We start from the raw sequence: 20,067 nt of genomic DNA, 5'->3' as shown, positions 1-20,067 counted from the left end.
TAAATGAGAAATTCAAAACTTTAGCTTTCATTTTGCTATCTTAAACTGCCACACCAGACTGGCACATAGTTCTCCAAACCACAATTTATAATCTGTTTAAACTTTTCTCATTATTTCTCTCTATTAATCTTACTGGAACTAAGTAATGCCAATTCACTGTGTAAGTGAGATGCTGATAACAGCTCATCTGCTCTTTCTAACAGAAACATTCACCCAGCCTTCTTGACTGATTTATTTATGTTCGTAACCATAGTTGCGACAATAAAACCTCTACATTGTTGCGGTCGATAAGGTCCAGTCTGTTTGTAGTTAAAAGATTTAAGATATTTGCATTGCGTGAGGGTTACTGAATTAGTTGCTCAAGACAAGATTTCAGAAAACGTGTCCCACAGGGGGCTAACAACTTTTTTGTGAGCACATGCTTGGCTACCATTGGGCCCCGACCTGTGCAGCATTACTTACTTTCAATGCTGCGAGCTTATATTTCCACTATCCCATTCCCTCTCTACCTGTCCATCAAATGGTTTTCTTGGTGCAAACTGTACTCGTACCTGATTTATAATTTGGGACCACAATTTCCACTTCTGGCAATTTATACAGCTTTTCATTAAATAAACACATGGTCCCGACTGTTTGGTTTCACCTGCCACAAATTTTTAAAATTCTCCGGAAGTGCAGGGGGAGGTCACACAATGCATTGTGTGCTCCACTGCTGTGCCTTTCAATCTTTGCATCCTTCCCTTTAGTAAGATAACACACCCAGTACTGTAGCCATCAAGTTTTTTTTTGTGGGGGAGGGGGGGTTATCAAGTGCCTATAACACCCCCTGCGGGTCGGGGGTAAGAATAGGCCCGAGGTATTCCTGCCTGTCGTAAGAGGCGACTAAAAGGAGTTTCAACCGTTTCGGCCTTCCATGTGATGGTCCCCCTTGGGGTTCATTTTTCAAAATTCTACAGAAGTACGAGCCTTTTGGGGAAGGACGCCTTACGTGGTGTACCACTGGTCCTCAGTGCACTAAGACCTTGGCACTCAGCATTGTACCGGCGTTGTAACCATACCCACTATTCCTCAAATTGGGCCTAAACGCCTGATGGGTTGTACAAGTTACGCCCATAGTGCGTCCCCATCTGCACCTACGATCATGATGGACTTTCCATGGCACCAGAAATCCAGCACGGTAGCCAGCCCGTTGTGGTGGGGTCGTCATGTACCCTCTAGGTTGTAACCCCCTGACAACACAGGGATCGTACTGCCGATACCTGAGCTGCACCCTCCCCACGTCGGCCAAGGAGTAGATGCCCGTCTCCTTGGGGCATCAGGACTCCCGGCAACGGTCATCCTGCCAGGTGGCCCTTGCTGAGGCTGGGTAGCGCCCGTGGGGAGAGCCCCTGGTCGGAGTGGGTGGTATCAGGGCGGACGTTTCGCAGATGAAACGTCAACACGTATCAGGTCGCTCTGCGGCCGAGTCTTTCAAAAGAAAAGGTACTGTCTCTGGTTCTGGTTCTCCTGCCCTTTCCCCCTTGGCCACTCCCTGGGAGGAGGGACAGGCCCGCCGGCTTGGGTGCGAAGTACTTCCCCCGCTATTTGGTCCGTTCTCGAACCGATGGGGGGACGTTCGCCACCTCCAAGCCCATGTTCTTTGTTCAGCACATTGAGGACATCTTTGGGGAAATCGAGAATCTCAGCAAGATGCGTTCGGGGTCCGTGTCCAGGTGTGCGACCGCCTAGGGGACATCCCAGTGTCCATTGTCCCGCATCTGGCACTAAATAGGACGCAGGGGGTTATTTTTCATCGGGATCTCCTGCTGCAATCTGATGAGGAGCTCAGGGCCAACCTGGAGCGCCGAGGCGTGCATTTTGTCCGGCGAGTCCAGCGCGGCCCCAAAGACCGTCACATCGACACCGGGGCCTTTATCCTCGCCTTCGATGGGGACGTTCTCCCGGAGAAGGTAAAGGTGATGTGCTACCGGTGCGACGTGCGACCTTACGTCCCGCCTCCTATGCGCTGTTTTCGGTGTTTGCGCTTAGGGCACATGTCGTCACGGTGTGAGGCTGAGCCCCTTTGTGGCGACTGTGGACGTCCTCTTCATGAGAAGCATACATGCACCCCACCACCTCGGTGCGTTAATTGTCCTGGCATCCACTCGCCTAGATCCTCAGACTGCCCCGCATATCAGAAGGAGAAGAAGATACAAGAACTCAAAACTTTGCATCGTCTCTCTTATTCTGAGGCCAGGAAGAAGAATGACCGCCTCCATCCCGTGCCGTTGCCCACTTCGTTTGCCTCAGTTGTGTCCACTCCTTCCGCGGTATCCTCACCCCTATCCTGTCCCCCCTCCGCCTCCTCCCCCCATCCGGGGTCTCTGCCTCTGCCTCCCAAATCCCTCCCTTCCAAATCCTCCTCCCCCGTGGCCCCCGCCCCCTCTGCCCCACGGGCCAACCTCCCTCCCCCCCCCCCCCCTCCCGCGCCGCCTGAGAAGCGATCCTCTTCTCAGGCGTCCATCGGGGAAACGTTCCGGACCCCAGCTTCCCAGGTCCGGCGTTCCAAAATGGACCCCGCACGTGAGGACATTCTTCGGGTCCGGCCCACCATCCCTGTGCCTCCTCGGACTTCCAAGAAGGCCTCCAAGAAAAAGTCTCTAGCCCCCTCTCCACCCCGGCGCGTTTCGTCTGACGCTCCATCCGTGAGTCGCTGCTCCCGTCCGTCCTCAGTTTCGCCGGGACGCTCTGCTGCCAGGCGCTCAGCTGGCCTCTCGTCGGCAAATGATGCTGCCCCTCCTACACCACCAGGGACAGCGGCCGCAGCTGGCGACGACTCGATGGAACAGGATCCGCCTCTCGCCGGTTGTAGCGTTGTTCCCTCGAAACCTGGCCCTCCGCGGCCGTCGAGGTGACCAGCTCGTCCCCCGTCTCGTTCCCCCTCTTTTTTGACTAGCGATGGCCTTGTTACATTGGAACATAAGGGGTATTCGATCTAATCGGGAGGAATTACAACTGCTCCTCCGCCTGCACTGTCCGCTCGTCCTTGGTCTCCAGGAAACCAAGTTGCGCCCGACTGACCGTATTGCATTTACCCACTATACCTCGGAGCGATATGACCTCACCCCTGTGGACGGTATCCCAGCTCATGGTGGGGTCATGTTGCTCGTTCGGGACGATGTCTATTACCATCCCATCCCATTGACCACCCCACTCCAAGCAATAGCTGTCCGTATTACTCTTTCTGCTTTTACTTTTTCAGTTTGTACCATCTACACTCCATCGTCATCTGCTGTTAGTCGGGCTGACATGATGCACCTGATTGTTCAGCTTCCCCTGCCGTTTTTATTGTTTGGCGACTTCAATGCCCATCATCCCCTTTGGGGCTCTCCTGCATCCTGTCAAAGAGGCTCACTCTTGGCTCACTCTTGCCCGTCGGTTCGAGTGGTATGTCCTTTCTGACACCTATTCGAGCGACCACTTCCCCTGTGTCGTTCGTCTCCTGCACCACACCCCATCCCCACGTCCTTCGAGCTGGAACATACCGAAAGCTGACTGGGGACTTTACTCCTCCCTGGCGACCTTTCCGGACCACGATTTTCTCAGTTATGGCAGTCAGGTCGAATACCTCATGGCTGTTGTCATCAATGCTGCCGAACGTTCCATTCCTCGTACTACCTCTTCTTCACATCGCGTTTCCGTCCCCTGGTGGAACGAGGCTTGTAGAGACGCTATCCGTGCTCGACGATGTGCTTTACGCACCTTTCGCCGCCATCCTACGTTGGCGAATTGTATTGGATACAAACGACTCTGAGCGCAATGCCGTAGAGTCATCAAAGACAGCAAAAAAGCTTGTTGGGCCTCTTTCACCAGCTCCTTTAACAGTTTTACTCCCTCTTCTGTCGTATGGAGTGGCCTGCGCCGGCTGTCGGGCATTACGGCCCACTCCTCGGTACCTGGCCTGACCTCAGGTAATGAGGTCCTTGTTGATCCTGTGGCTGTCTCCAACGCCTTCGGCCGGTTTTTCGCGGAGGTTTCAAGCTCCGCCCATTACCACCCTGCCTTCCTTCCCAGGAAAGAGGCAGAAGCGGCTCGGCGACCTTCCTTCCACTCCCTGAATCTGGAAACTTATAATGCCCCCTTTACTATACGGGAACTCGAACGTGCGCTTGCACTGTCCCGGTCCTCTGCTCCGGGGCCAGATGCCATTCACGTTCAGATGCTGGCACACCTTTCTCCGGCGGGCAAAAGCTTCCTTCTTCGTACCTACAATCGCGTCTGGACCGAAGGTCAGGTCCCCATGCGTTGGCGTGACGCCGTCGTCGTTCCTATACCCAAACCCAGGAAGGATAGACACCTTCCTTCTAGTTACTGCCACATTTCTCTTACAAGCTGTGTCTGTAAGGTGATGGAGCGCATGGTTCATGCTCGGTTAGTTTGGATTCTTGAATCTCGACGGCTACTTACCGATGTCCAATGCGGCTTTCGTCGCCGCCGCTCCGCTGTTGACCACCTTGTGACCTTGTCGACATTCATCATGAACAACTTTTTGCAAAGGCGCCAAACGGTAGCCGTGTTCTTCGATTTGGAGAAGGCTTATGATACCTGTTGGAGAGGAGGTATCCTCCGCACTATGCACAGGTGGGGCCTACGCGGTCGCCTGCCCCTTTTTATTGATTCCTTTTTAACGGATCGAAAGTTTAGGGTACGTGTGGGTTCCGTATTGTCCGACGTCTTCCTCCAGGAGAACGGAGTGCCTCAGGGCTCCTTCTTGAGCGTAGCCCTTTTTGCCATCGCGATCAATCCAATTATGGATTGCATTCCACCTAATGTCTCAGGCTCTCTCTTTGTCGATGACTTCGCGATCTACTGCAGTGCCCAGAGAACATGGCTCCTGGAGCGCTGCCGTCAGCGTTGTCTAGACAGCCTATACTCATGGAGCGTGGCAAATGGCTTCCGGTTCTCTGAAGAGAAGACGGTTTGTATCAACTTTTGGCGATATAAAGCGTTCCTTCCGCTATCCTTACATCTCGGTCCCATTGTTCTCCAATTCGTGGAAACAACTAAGTTTCTAGGGCTCACGTTGGACAGGAAACTGTGTTGGTCTCCGCATGTCTCTTATTTGGCGGCCCGTTGTACACGTTCCCTTAATGTCCTCGAGAGTTCTTAGTGGTTCATCTTGGGGAGCGGATCACACTGTCCTGCTTCGCTTGTATCGGTCCATAGTCCAATCGAAGCTGGATTATGGGAGCTTCGTCTACTCATCTGCTAGGCCATCCCTCTTATGCCGTCTCAACTCCATCCACCATCGGGGGTTACGTCTTGCGACCGGAGCCTTCTACACTAGTCCTGTCGAGAGTCTTTATGCTGAAGCTGCTGAATTACCATTGACCTACCGACGCGACGTACTGCTGTGCCGGTATGCCTGCCGGCTGTTGTCTATGCCCGACCACCCCTCTTACCAGTCCTTCTTTGCCGATTCTGTCGACCGTCAGTACGGGTTGTATGTGTCTGCCCTGCTGCCCCCCGGAGTCCGCTTCCGTCGCCTGCTTCGACAATTGGATTTTGCCCTCCCTACCACCTTCAGAGAGGGTGAGAGCCCGACACCACCTTGGCTCCAGGCTCCGGGCTCCGGTTCATATTTATCTCGACCGCAGCTCACTCCCGAAGGAGGGTACTCCGGCTGCAGTGTATTGCTCACGGTTTGTCGAACTTCATGCTCGACTTGCCGGTCACACCTTTATTTACACCGATGGCTCCAAAACTGACGATGGTGTCAGCTGTGCCTTTGTCGTCGGGGCCGCCACCTTTAAATACCGGCTCCTCGACCAATGTTCGAGCTTTACGGCCGAGCTTTTTGCTCTCCATCAGGCCGTTCAGTATGCCTGCCGCCACCGCCATTCATCGTATGTACTCTGCTCTGACTCACTCAGTGCTCTTCAGAGCCTTGGAGCTCCCTATCCAGTCCATCCCTTGATTCAGCGGATACAGCAGTCCCTCCATTCTTTCGCTGATAATGGTTCTCCTGTCAGCTTTCTGTGGGTTCCCGGACATGTAGGAGTGCCTGGGAATGAGGCTGCGGATGCTGCAGCCAAGGCTGCAGTCCTCCTGCCTCGGCCAGCCTCCCATTGTGTCCCGTCATCTGACGTTCGTGGGGATGTTTGTAAGAGGCTTGTGTCGTTGTGGTGGGATGCTTGGTCATCCCTCCAAGGAAACAAGCTCCGGGCAGTAAAACCGCTCCCAACTGCTTGGACAACCTCCTCCCGACCATCTCGGCAAGAGGAGGTCCTTCTGACCAGGTTGCAGATTGGGCATTGCCGGATTAGCCACCGCTACCTGCTCTCCGGTGACCCAGCCCCGCAGTGCCCTTGTGGTCAGGCATTAACAGTGCGCCATGTTTTATTGTCGTGTCCCCGCTTTAGTCAATCTCGTGTTGTCCTGTCCCTGCCATCTACTTTACCGGATATTTTAGCTGATGACGCTCAAGCAGCTGCTCGTGTTCTGCGTTTTATAACTTTAACTGTCTTGTCCAAAGACATCTAACCTTTTTACTTATTTTATCTGCAACTTTGTCAGGTCTTTCTGGTGTCCCCCCCTCCCCTTGAGTTTTACTAGATTCCATGTGCTCTAACAACAGTGACTGGGCGCTAATGACCTCAGTAGTTGAGCGCCCTTAAACCCCACAAAAAAAAAAAAAAGAAAGTGCCTATACGGTGGTAGCCCCCGACCATGCAGGAACACAGTGTTGGTGCCTGAGCTGAAAACTCCCCATGTCTACCAAGGAGTATGTACCCATGGTGACTGGTGCATGGGAACTCCAAGCAGTGGATTACAGGCCAGGTAGCTGTAGCTGAGGCTGGATAACTTCCATGGGGGAGCCCCTGTTCGGAGAGGGTGACACCATCTCGGACAAGCCGCCAATTAAGCAGATCAAGTTATCTCCCGCTGGTGGCCATATGGCCCTAGCAGCCTCTGTGGAAGGAAAGTTCTTGTTTAATACAGGAAGATACGATCCTAAAATTTTTCCCTTCCTTGGCAATGCGATAGGAGGAACTTAGGGTTAAATGGCAAGCAGAGAAATACTTCCCCCATTACTTAGTTTGCACAAGAACTGACGTGGATTCCTTTTTGGCCACAAAGCCCTTATTCTTTTTGGAGAGCAAGGAGATAAGTTTGGGAAAGTGGCAGCTCTCTCTAAAATGAAAAGTGGATCAATTTTGATCAAAACAGCATCCCCTGCACAATCACAGACACGGGCACTGCTGACTTGTAACTAATTGGGCAACATACCGGTGACTGTCACTCCCCATAATAATATAAATATGGTTCAGGGCATCATTTTCCACAGAGACCTGCTCTTGCAATCTGATGACAAGCTTCATGCCAACATGGAGCCACAGGTGTACACTTTATCTGTTTTGTGCATAGGAGGGCCAGAGGACAAAAAGGTCACTATTGATGCCTTCATCTTGGCCTATGAGGGCAGTCCACTGTCTGAAAATGTGAAGGTGATGGTATACTGATGTGATGTGAAACCATGTGGCCCCTTCCCCCCAACGCGATGCTTTAAGTATTTGAAGTTTGGGCATGTCTTTGCATTGCAACTATAGCCCCATCTGTAGAGATTGTGGACAACTGCTGCATTTGAATGCTCCTTCAGCCCCTCCCTCCATCTGTGTTAACTGTGGAATGCACCATTCTCCTTGCTCACCAGATTGCACCATTCTCCGGAAAGAGAAGAAAATAAAAGGATATAAGATCCTGGACAAACTAACTTATCAAGAGGCCAAGAAGTAGTATGACACATTGCACTCAGCATGTGTAGCAGCACCATATGCTGCAGCTCCGAGGTTGATATTGCCCTCTTTGGCGCTGGTGCTCCCAGCTGTTACACCTACTACAGTGGGTCCTCAGGGCCGCTCGACCAAGCCTGCCTCACTGATGGTTGAGGGCTCTCCTCTTGCTGCTTCCCTCTCACCTATTTTGGGATCATTGGCTTTCGACTCAGCGGGGATATTGGTCCGCATCTCCCAGCTGGAGACAAATCACCTTCCTCCAGTTTCTCTCACCAGGAAGAGATCCCTCAGGACACTTCCTTCCAAGGCTTGTTCTGGTCTAAAACAGTTTACTAACTAGTGACTGAAGGAGCCACAAGCTGCTGGTCACAGGGCTTTGCAATCATCAGCATTACCTGAAACTGATTCAGAGAAGCCTTCACAATCATCCAAATCCTGTAAGGAGAGGAAAGATAAGAAAAAGTCCTCCAAGAAGGAGATTCTGGTGACTCCCACGTCATCAGATCCTGCCTGTTCCACCTCTGTATCAGAGGTGGAGATTCTGACAGCCCCTGATGCCCCAGGTTGCACCACGCGTCGGAACCTGGAACCTGTGTGTTGATGCCTTAACCCTTCTGCCAGTGGCAGCAGGTGATCATAGGGTATAATTTGCCCCCTTGGCCCCTTTGTGGCCTCAAAGTACTACAACGTTATTCTCCAGTAGAATTTTAGCATTTTTTTTTTCCACTACCTGGCTGAGCTACATCTTTTCAGAACTTTGCCTGCCTTCTGCATTGCCCTTCAGGAGACTTGGTTTCCAGCAACAATGCGTACAAGAGGAACTGTGTTTTGCCTTTTTGCTTCATATCTCGTGTCTAGGACACACAAAAGTAACAAAAACATTAAAGTGTTATTTTCTAATTATCATTGGCTGATGCTCAATAATATTATATTTATTGCATTATTCTATCATTCATCATAACCAAAACAAGACACAATATTCATCAATGGCTATTACTTAGGTGCGTTTTGGTTTGATCACTCAAATTGGTAGAACCTTCAGAATATACACTGTGGATACAAAGTATCGAGGTTTTTGGTAATTTAGGATGAAGAAACTGTGGTGCAAAGAAAAGGTGCACAGACAAGTTATTGTGACAACAGGAAAGTAGGAAGTAGGGCTGAGAAACTTGAAGGAGGGGGCATGGGAGAGGGGGGGAAGAAAGGAAGAAAAATTAACTTTTGGAACTACAAAGTTAATTCCTTTTTGAGGAGAAAGAGGTGGAGCAAGGATAGACTCAGGTGCGATAAATAAGCTAAAAGTAGTAGTTACTAACATTTTTCAAAATCTGATGTTTGTTATTTTCGTGTTTCCTACAGATTGTTGTGCATTGTGTATTTTAGGGTATGGGTTTCCTTTATGCTGCTGGCCTCACTGTGAATGTCAGCCAAGCACGTGCATTGGTGCATTACACATTTGGGGCAATTGGAGGAAGTGCGTGGGCTCGCATGGCTCTTGGTTACCGCTATGTGTCTGGGGTTAACCTGGTGGGAAGCTGTGAGCGAGCCCTTGACTTCTACAGGAAAGTGGCGAGTAAAGGTACAGAAAATTTAATGAGTGTGCTGTCGCATGATAATTAAACTAATTGAAAACTAATTAATGAGATGAAACATAGAGGCTTACAGGAACTGGTTTTAAGTGTTACTGACAATAAAATGAATGTTAGTTGATATGTGATCGGAGGCTTTCCCGGCATGTGTGTTGTTTCCAGGGCTCTCAAGTATTCAGCTGGATGTGATCGTTCTAGTCCCATGATAATTCAGCGAATAACCTTTCTGCCATCATTGGGTGGTTCTGATAGAATGGTCTGTCTGCTTAGTGTCAGTGTTATTTATGTCCATCATCGGACTTGGATTCCCTGTGCCGACGGTCCAATTGCATCCGCTCACATTCCAATTGCAAGCACTGATGCTTCGATAGCAGCTGCCGACAATCCATTTGCAGGTGCTGACCCTGGTCCGTGCCGTCCCCAGCGTCGCGCTAGGTGGTGCAAGATGGAGAATCCCGTGGAGTGTCCCTGGTGGCAGTCATGGAAGGACCTTTTGTCTGCTTGGAGCATGATTCCTTGATGGAGCTAAGTAATGGTTTCCATGCCTTGCTGGAGTTGAAAACCTGTCTCGGTTTATGAGATTGTCCGTTACGCAAATTTAAATGGGCTCTTGAAGATGCTGCCCCAGTAGAAACTGGTAGGGGCCAGAATTTTGGTCTCTTCGTATTTCGCGTTGTGTCCAGTTTCCAAGCAGTGTTCTGCCAGTACCGATTTGTTGGACTGACCTAGGTGCGTATGGCGTTGGTTTTGTTTGCAGTGGTCTTAGACTCTTTGGATTGTTTGACCGATGTAGGATTTGTTGAAATCACGTGGAATATTATATATGGCCACTTTCTTGAGGCCAAATCTGTCTTTCACTGTCCCCAGTAAGGCACGTACCTTGGGCGGTGGTTGGAAGACCATGTCAGTTTTGTGTTGTTTTAGCAGTCTACCAGTTTTTAATGTCAGGTTGCCTGCATACGGTAGAAAGGCAAGGCCTGGTCCCTCATCTTTATACTGTTCTTCATCTGGGTTCCTGCTGTGTTTCCGTTGTCTGAGGGCTGTCTGGATCTGTTGATTGCTGTATCTGTTCTTGCGGAACACATTTTCTAGGTTTTTGATTTTTTTGTGCAAATTTTGTTTGTCCGATAATGAGTATGCCCTGTGAACCAGTGTGTTGAGCATCCCGTTGAATTGTACAGGATGGTGGCAACTCGAGGCATGTAAATATAAGTCCGTATGTGTAGATTTGCGGTACATGCTGTGACCCAGTGTGCCATTTGATCTCCGCTCTACAAGTACATCCAAAAAGGGTAATTTCCCTTCCTTCTCAATTTCCATTGTGAACTGTATGTTGTAATGGCTGGAATTTAGATCTACGTCTGTAGATGACCAGGTCCATGGGGCCAGATGACAAATGTCATCCACGTATCGGAAAAAACCCACCAGTTTCCATTCAGCTGCTTGTAGTGCCTTCTCTTTGAAACTCTCCGTAAATAAGTTGGCTACCACTGGTGAGGGAGGGCTCCCCATAGCCACACTGTCGGTCTTCTTGTAGTATTGGCCATTGAAGACAAAGTAGATGGATGTAAGTACGTGCCTGAAAAGTTGTCAACTCAGGACAAAATTTCTCGCTGATAGGGTGGATCGAATTTTCTAGTGAAAAGTGACAAGACATCAAAGCTGACCAAGATGTCTGTTTCTCATAGGGGGAGCTCCTTGAGATGACGTATGAAGTCCGTTGAGTTCTGAATATGGTGTTCGCAGTTTCGCACATACGATCTGAGCACAGCTGCCAGGTGTTGTACGAGAGGGTACATGGGCACCCCGATGTTGCTGACAATGGGATGCACCCCTTCCGTATGTGTCTTAGAGAGGCCGTATGTTCTCGGAGCTACTGCGGAGTGCTGTCAAAGTCTTTTGATGTCCTTCTCCTCAATTGTGCCATATTTCAGTAGGGTAGCAGCGCCTCCAAGGTGAAACCGACCACCAGCACATCTTGTGGGAAGAAAGAGCGGCAGTTCTAGCCCTCAGAGAAGACAGAGACCATTGTCCTGCCTGCTGACAAAGGAAATGTCACAGTCGTTCTGAACAGACAGGACTGTGAACAGAAGATGCTCAAACTGCTTGATGACCCTGCATACCGGAAGATCAAGACAGATCTGACCAACAGGATACTACTAAGCACTGCAAACCTACTGAAAAATGGCGCAATTGAGGAGAAGGATACCAAAAGACTTAGACGGCACTCCGCAGTAGCTCCGAGAATATACATCCTCCCTAAGACACTTAAGAGGTGCGTCCCATTGTCAGCAACACACGGTCGGCTGCTCATGTACCCTCTCGCACAACACCTGGCAGGCCTGCTCAGACTGTATGTGGGAAAAATCAAACACCGTACTCAGAACTCAACGGACTTCATTTGTCGTCTCAAGGAGCTGACCCTAAGAGAAACAGATATCGTGGTCAGCTTTGAATGTTTTCACTTTTCACACGGGTCCCACTAGATGATTCGATCCGCCTTATCATTGAGAGCTTTGGTCCTGAGTTGACACAACTTTTCAGGCATGTACTTACATTCACCTAATGCGTCTTCAACGGCCAATATTATTCGCAGACTGACAGTGTGGCTATGGAGAGCCCTCTCTCACGAGCGGTAGCCAACTTATTTGTGGAGTGTTTTGAAGAGGAGGTACTACAAGCAGCCAAATGGAAACCGGTGTGTTTTTTCCAATACATGGACGACACATTTGTCATTTGGCCCCATGGATCTGGTCATCTACTGATGTAGATCTAAATTCTGTCCACGACAACATACAGTTCACAGTGGCAATTGAGAAGGAAGGGAAATTACCCTTTCTGAATGTACTTGTAGAGCGGAGTTCAAATGGCACACTGGGTCATAGCATGTACCGCAAGCCTACACACATGGACTTATATTTACATGCCTCGAGTTGCCACTATCCCGCACAACTCAACAGGGTGCTCAACACACTGGTTCACAGGGCATCCTTGATATTGTACGAACAAATTCTGCACAAAGAACTCGCACCTAGAAAATGTGTTCTGCAAGAATGGGTAAAGCAATTGACAGATCCAGACAGCCCTCAGAAAACGGAAACACAGCAGGAACCCAGTTGAAGAACAGTCTAAAAATGAGGAACCAGGCCTTGCCTTTCTAACATATGTAGGCAACCTGACATCAAAAATTGGGAGACTGCTAAAGCAACACAAAATTGACATGGTCTTCCAACCACCGTCCAAGTTATGCACCTTGATGGGGACAGTAAAAGACGGATTTGGCCCCAAGAAGGTGACCGTATATAATATTCCATGTGGTTGCGGCAAATCCTATATCGGTCAAACAATCCAAACAGCCGAAGACCGCTGCAAAGAACAAACACGCCACATGCGCCTAGGCCAGCTCAACAAATTGGCACTGGCAGAACACTGCTTGGAAATTGGACACAACACGAAATACAAAGAGAGCAAGATTCTGGCCCCTACCAGCTTCTACTGGGACAGAATCTTCAAGAGGCCATTGAAATTTGCGTGACAGACAGTCTCATAAACCGAGGCACAGGTTTTCAACCCAGCAAGGCATGGAAACCATTACTTAGCTCCATCAAGGAATCACGCCTCAAGCGGACACAAGATTCTTGCACGATGGCCACCAGGGACACTCCACGGGGTTCTGCATCTTCATCTTCCACCACCCGGTGGGAAGCCAGGGACAATGTGGACCTGGGTTGGCGGCCGCAATTGAAGCATCAGCGCTTGCAATTGGAATATCGGCAGCTGCAATTGGACTGTCCAACGCAGGGAATTGAATCCCTACTGATGGACATAAATAACACTGACAATGACCAGACAATCCATTCCATCAGAATCATCTGATGATGGTGGAAAGGTTATTCGCTGAAATATCGTGGCACTTAAACGATCACATCCGGCTGGAAATCAGAGAGCCCTGGAACCATGAATATTAGTTACTAAGTGTAGTGTACCATTGCTACTTTCTGTTCATATCTCATATCCTTTATTGTTTGTTTCATTCAAGTTTTATTTTACATAACTGAGACACGTTAATTAGAACTAAGAGATCAAAGCACAATGAATAACATCAGTTATGTTATTGTCTGTCTTTCAGAATTCTCAGTGCAGCATGAGAAGTGGCCACAAATGACATTTCCATAAATCATGTACCGTCTATTCATCACTTAATGTATGAGGGGGAGGGGAGGGAGGGCGAGGGAGAGGAAAAGTTAAATGTTACTTCATCTGTAACCATGTGCTTCTTCATATGGTGTTTATTAAAATATTAATTACTGTTCAGTGCTATTTATTTTGCCCATTCCCCATTTGAGTGTCTGCCAGTTAAAAGAGCAGATTATTTTCAATATCATTTACCTTTTGTTGCCCTGAGCTATTGTATCAATTTTTGTTGGAGCTGGGCAACAAGAAGTGGCTGTTGGCCATTGCTTCCACTATTGATCATGGGCAGTTCTCACTCTGCAGAAGCATATCAGAGTTCTTATCATTTTGCCAGTACCTCTTCTTATTAGTTTTTGCCACACTTACCATTGTAGTTTTAGCTGTCTATAAATATGTTAATAAACCATTGACCTTTACTAAATAGACAATTATCCTTACTCATCCAGTTTTATTGGGTGGCTTCTCCCTCTATAATTCTACACTCCTGGAAATTGAAATAAGAACACCGTGAATTCATTGTCCCAGCAAGGGGAAACTTTATTGACACATTCCTGGGGTCAGATACATCACATGATCACACTGACAGAACCACAGGCACATAGACACAGGCAACAGAGCATGCACAATGTCGGCACTAGTACAGTGTATATCCACCTTTCGCAGCAATGCAGGCTGCTATTCTCCCATGGAGACGATCGTAGAGATGCTGGATGTAGTCCTGTAGAACGGCTTGCCATGCCACTTCCACCTGGCGCCTCAGTTGGACCAGCGTTCGTGCTGGACGTGCAGACCGCGTGAGACGACGCTTCATCCAGTCCCAAACATGCTCAATGGGGGACAGATCCGGAGATCTTGCTGGCCAGGCTAGTTGACTTACACCTTCTAGAGCACGTTGGGTGGCACGGGATACATGCGGACGTGCATTGTCCTGTTGGAACAGCAAGTTCCCTTGCCGGTCTAGGAATGGTAGAACGATGGGTTCGATGACGGTTTGGATGTACCGTGCACTATTCAGTGTCCCCTCGACGATCACCAGTGGTGTACGGCCAGTGTAGGAGGTCGCTCCCCACACCATGATGCCGGGTGTTGGCCCTGTGTGCCTCGGTCGTATGCAGTCCTGATTGTGGCACTCACCTGCACGGCGCCAAACACGCATACGACCATCATTGGCACCAAGGCAGAAGCGACTCTCATCGCTGAAGACGACACGTCTCCATTCGTCCCTCCATTCACGCCTGTCGCGACACCACTGGAGGCGGGCTGCACGATGTTGGGGCGTGAGCGGAAGACGGCCTAACGGTGTGCGGGACCGTAGCCCAGCTTCATGGAGACGGTTGCGAATGGTCCTCGCCGATACCCCAGGAGCAACAGTGTCCCTAATTTGCTGGGAAGTGGCGGTGCGGTCCCCTACGGCACTGCGTAGGATCCTACGGTCTTGGCGTGCATCCGTGCGTCGCTGCGGTCCGGTCCCAGGTCAACGGGCACGTGCACCTTCCGCCGACCACTGGCGACAACATCGATGTACTGTGGAGACCTCACGCCCCACGTGTTGAGCAATTCGGCGGTACATCCACCCGGCCTCCCGCATGCCCACTATACGCCCTCGCTCAAAGTCCGTCAACTGCACATACGGTTCACGTCCACGCTGTCGCGGCATGCTACCAGTGTTAAAGACTGCGATGGAGCTCCGTATGCCACGGCAAACTGGCTGACACTGACGGCGGCGGTGCACAAATGCTGCGCAGCTAGCGCCATTCGACGGCCAACACAGCGGTTCCTGGTGTGTCCGCTGTGCCGTGCGTGTGATCATTGCTTGTACAGCCCTCTCGCAGTGTCCGGAGTAAGTATGGTGGGTCTGACACACCGGTGTCAATGTGTTCTTTTTTCCATTTCCAGGAGTGTATTTCTAATTCATTACAGGGCAGTATGATTTCTCATGTTCTAAGAACTTATGAGCAATTAACACAGTGAAAACTAATCTTGTCTTGAACAGTTTTTTTCCACATAAAAAGTGGCAATCTTAAATGTCGGTCACTGTCATTCCACAGCAATTCCATATTCCTCTGCTTTCTTCTGCCCTCTGTTTCTTAGAAATGAGTCATGAATTTTGGTAAGTATATGTTCATATGTTGTACCTGCTGTCAGCTTCACCCACGTAACTCTATTGTGCATTGGATTATTCATGTAATTAAAATTTGGGTTACGATAAGGAATATCAACACACTGTAAAAAAGAGTAACCCTTTAGGCTCGTAGCTTCTGTGCAAGCACCTAGCTTATTAGTGGGAGTTTACACGGGTGCTTGATACAGGAATGCAGCATTTTATTTAATTTCTGTAATGCTGTAATTATTTGTAGAACAGTAATTAAATTCTCAGAAATTTTTAACATTACAACTTAAAACATACATTACCAACCAAAATGAATTTTTGGTGTAGCATGCCTTGAAACAATCTTCAAAAAAAGTGCTATACTGCATTATCTGCATCCGAATGGTGTTTCCTTTCATTTTCTTGTCTTCTTGCATCAAGCTGCTCATCTGTGTAGGCTAACATTTTTCTGCATGGGTTGGATCTACTCAGTGAAATGCCTTTCTGTGAGCCATTCAGGCATAGCAGTTTCTGTAGGTTGCCCTCATTGAAGTGAAATTTCGCTTTTCTTGTGACTTTCCAGCAGTTGTGATACAGAAGCAGTCTGAAAATTAAGTGTTTTTTCGTTTGTCTTTTCACTGGCTTTATAAACTGAAATATCGTCAGCCTTCTGAACATTTTCATATACCACTTTACCTTTTTTTTTTTAAATATTTTCTAGCCCTTCAGATCTACACCACCATAATAGAATTGGATTGTATAATGCATTGAAACTTTCTTACCTCATTGCTCCTTTTTGTTGTTGTAGCAGCTGCGTTGTTATGAAATATTGAAATAAAGGCTGCCTGTTTCTTGTGCACTCATTTCAGCACCATGAGAGATATGTTATGACTTTACCTTTCTTGAATCTTGGATTTTTCAACACATCAGGTACTTTCATCCCATTCCATCAAAGTGTGCCAGGTACATTTATTCCTTTTCCTTTCAAAAAGTGACAGGCATGTAAGTTTTTATAGTGGTTCTCCATGCAGAGAGTATCACCGAAGTTGAAAAGAGGATCAAGTTTTACTACAATTTGTCTGACATTCAGATTATCATTAAAAAGAATTTTTGTTTCTGTCTCTGTGGAACTTCCTGTATAAATCACAAATTGCCACAAATATTTTGTAGACGATATGCGCATGTGCGTTATAGCTCTCTCTTCAGATTTGCTGCTTTTAAAGCTAGGGTTTTTCCCATAATCTAGAAATTAATAAATAGAATTGTGTTCTATGTTTAATAAATTTTTAAACATATCAAAATGCATGTAGCTCCTCATTGTTTACGAAATAAAGAAATCTACAAAGTATTCTATAAGGTTTTGAGATTGCAGTCGATTGATGTCAACTTCTTGCCATGGTACTTGGCTGAAAACCATTCAGCCATTTTCATGTGAGTATTTTACACTCATGTTGTCAACTTTATTCCAAAATTTGGCACAGACACATATGTGCATAGGCAGCTGCTCCATAAGCACCTTCTTTCGAGTTTAGAACACTCTTGAATACTGCTGCGTTTATAGAACTCAGGTGCATGCATAATGGTGATACTGCATACAAGCCCTCTATCAGAATGCGGACTCGCAGAGTTAAAATTCATATGTGAAATTAATAAAATTAATTGTCGCTAGATGTGTTTTTAGGCATAAAATGTTTTCTTTCTGAATATGTTAAAGAAATCACTAGCTCCCAAGTCTTATCCTGTTGAAAGATGCCCTCACCATTAATAAGATCTACTGCAAAATTTATTTCCACAGATTCCTTAATATATGAATCTCTGAAGGATCTCATCATGGCCAAGATATCTCTGGCAGAATAATCCATAGAATGTCCTGTGGAGATACAATGCTCTGCTGTGGCCTCCTTACTGGGCTGTGAAAGGCGAGTGTGGTGATAATGTTCAATGCCCCTTTCACATACTATGTGTGTGGTCTGACCAATATAGGCTTTGCCACACTGGCAAGGTATTGAGTACCTCCAACATGCCACAAATCCAGATCATCCTATAATGAACCGAGAACAACAGAAGTCTTTGTAGGTGGCTGGAAGATAACTTTAACATAATATTTCCTAATTTTGATGATATATTGCCAGCATATGGGAGGAATGCTCTGGACTTGCAGCTTCTCCTCCTCTTGATTTTGTTGGTGGACACATTTCTTCTTTCTTAAAACTGTGCTGGTCTGATGTGGAGAATATCCATTATCTCCGAGCACAGATTGTAGATGTTCCTGCTCCTTTGTAAAGCTCTCTCTGCCAGACGTATGTGCTCAGTGTACAAAAGTTTGAAGGACACCCATAGTTTTTGATGGGTGGTAGCAGCTAGATGCCTGAAAATATGGGTTTATATGTGTGAGCTGATGGTAAATTGAATGCCCCAGTGATCCATCCACTTTCCAGCTAACCAAGAGGTCCAGAAATGGCAGACAGCTGCCCTTCTCCACTTCAATCCTAAAGTTTATAATCTCATGAATTGAATTCAGATGGTGCAAAAATGATGACAGTTCTAAACCATGGGGCCACGCCTTTAAAAGTATCATCTAAATATTGCCTGAAGACTTTTGGTTTAAATTCCTCCGAATCAAGTGTTCTTTCCCCAGTCTTCCCCAAAATAGTTTGCTACCATCAGCCCATCCCTCTCGTCATAGTCCAGTACTGTGGTGAATCGAGGACACAGCAGTCACTGTCCAACACTGCTGACAGGTTCTGCAATGATTTAAATGACACGCTTCACTGATCGACCTCCTTGCTTTTAAGTGTCTCCCTGCTAAGGCTCACTACCTTATTAAATAGAGTAAAAAGGAATGCTGGGAGTGCTGTGTTTCCTCCTTGGAGACGTATGCCTCTTCATTGCAGGTTTAGTCCAAGCTCCATAGCCTTCTGGGCTGCCAGTGAGAATCTCTGTCCAGGGTCTTATCCTCCAGGGTGCTCTGTGTGCTGATCCCTTGGTCCTTGCGGAACACTTCGCGATGCACTTTGCGACAGCATTGGCGTCCTCTTCCTGTCCTGCTACTTATCTCCAGCAGAAATGCAGAGTTGCATAGACACCCCCCTCTGTTTCAAGCCCCACCAAATTGAACTCTTCGTTTAATGGGAATTTTTGCAGGCTCTTACATCTTCATATGACCCAGCCCCAGGCCCAGATAGCACAACCAGAGGATCAGACACTTGGATGTCACCCAGAGGCAACATCTACTCAGGGTCTTCATCTGCATTTGGGTCATGGGTGCCCTCCCTCTCGCAATGGCGAGACAGTATAGTTATCCTCGTCCTTAAACCTGGGAAGAATCCAGTGTCTCTGCAGCTACTGCCAGATTAGCCTGATAAATGCACTTTGTAAACTGCTCGAGAGGATGGTTAGTTTCTGATTATGTTGGGTACTCGTATCTCTACATCTACATCTACATCTACATTGATACTCCGCAAGCCACCCAACGGTGTGTGGCGGAGGGCACTTTACGTGCCACTGTCATTACCTCCCTTTCCTGTTCCAGTCGCGTATGGTTCGCGGGAAGAACGACTGTCTGAAAGCCTCCGTGCGCGCTTTAATCTCTCTAATTTTACATTCGTGATCTCCTCGGGAGGTATAAGTAGGGGGAAGCAATATATTCGATACCTCATCCAGAAACGCACCCTCTTGAAACCTGGCGAGCAAGTTACACTGCGATGCAGAGCGCCTCTCTTGCAGAGTCTGCCACTTGAGTTTATTAAACATCTCCGTAACGCTATCACGGTTACCAAATAACCCAGTAACGAAACGCGCCGCTCTTCTTTGGATCTTCTCTATCTCTTCCGTCAACCCGACCTGGTACGGATCCCACACTGATGAGCAATACTCAAGTATAGGTCGAACGAGTGTTTTGTGAGCCACCTCCTTTGTTGATGGACTACATTTTCTAAGCACTCTCTCAATGAATCTCAACCTGGTACCCGCCTTACCAACAATTAATTTTATATGATCATTCCACTTCAAATCATTCCGCACGCATACTCCCAGATATTTTACAGACGTAACTGCTACCAGTGTTTGTTCCGCTATCATATAATCATACGATAAAGGATCCTTCTTTCTATGTATTCGCAATACATTACATTTGTCTATGTTAAGGGTCAGTTGCCACTCCCTGCACCAAGTGCCTATCCGCTGCAGATCTTCCTGCATTTCGCTACAATTTTCTAATGCTGCAACTTCTCTGTATACTACAGCATCATCCGCGAAAAGCCGCATGGAACTTCCGACACTATCTACTAAGTCATTTATATATATTGTGAAAAGCAATGGTCCCATAACACTCCCCTGTGGCACGCCAGAGGTTACTTTAACGTCTGTAGACGTCTCTCCATTGATAACAACATGCTGTGTTCTGTTTGCTAAAAACTCT

The 20,067-nt window shown here is 47.8% G+C and overlaps 1 protein-coding gene across 1 annotated transcript in view; it reads left to right on the top strand.

Annotated features, from left to right (window-relative positions):
• The window catches only part of LOC126481626 (protein sel-1 homolog 1-like), a 94,526-nt gene that overhangs the window by 32,714 nt on the left and 41,745 nt on the right, over positions 1-20,067 (top strand). Inside the window, exon 3 of the mRNA XM_050105519.1 lies at positions 9,159-9,354. Coding sequence (XP_049961476.1) covers positions 9,159-9,354 — 196 coding nt within the window. The remainder of the gene's footprint in view (positions 1-9,158; positions 9,355-20,067) is intronic.

The sequence above is a fragment of the Schistocerca serialis genome, chromosome 1 (assembly GCF_023864345.2).
Source record: "Schistocerca serialis cubense isolate TAMUIC-IGC-003099 chromosome 1, iqSchSeri2.2, whole genome shotgun sequence".
Taxonomy (NCBI): Eukaryota; Metazoa; Arthropoda; class Insecta; order Orthoptera; family Acrididae; genus Schistocerca; species Schistocerca serialis.
The sequence above is the reverse complement of the archived record's forward strand: the minus strand, read 5'-3'. Positions and strand labels throughout refer to the sequence as shown.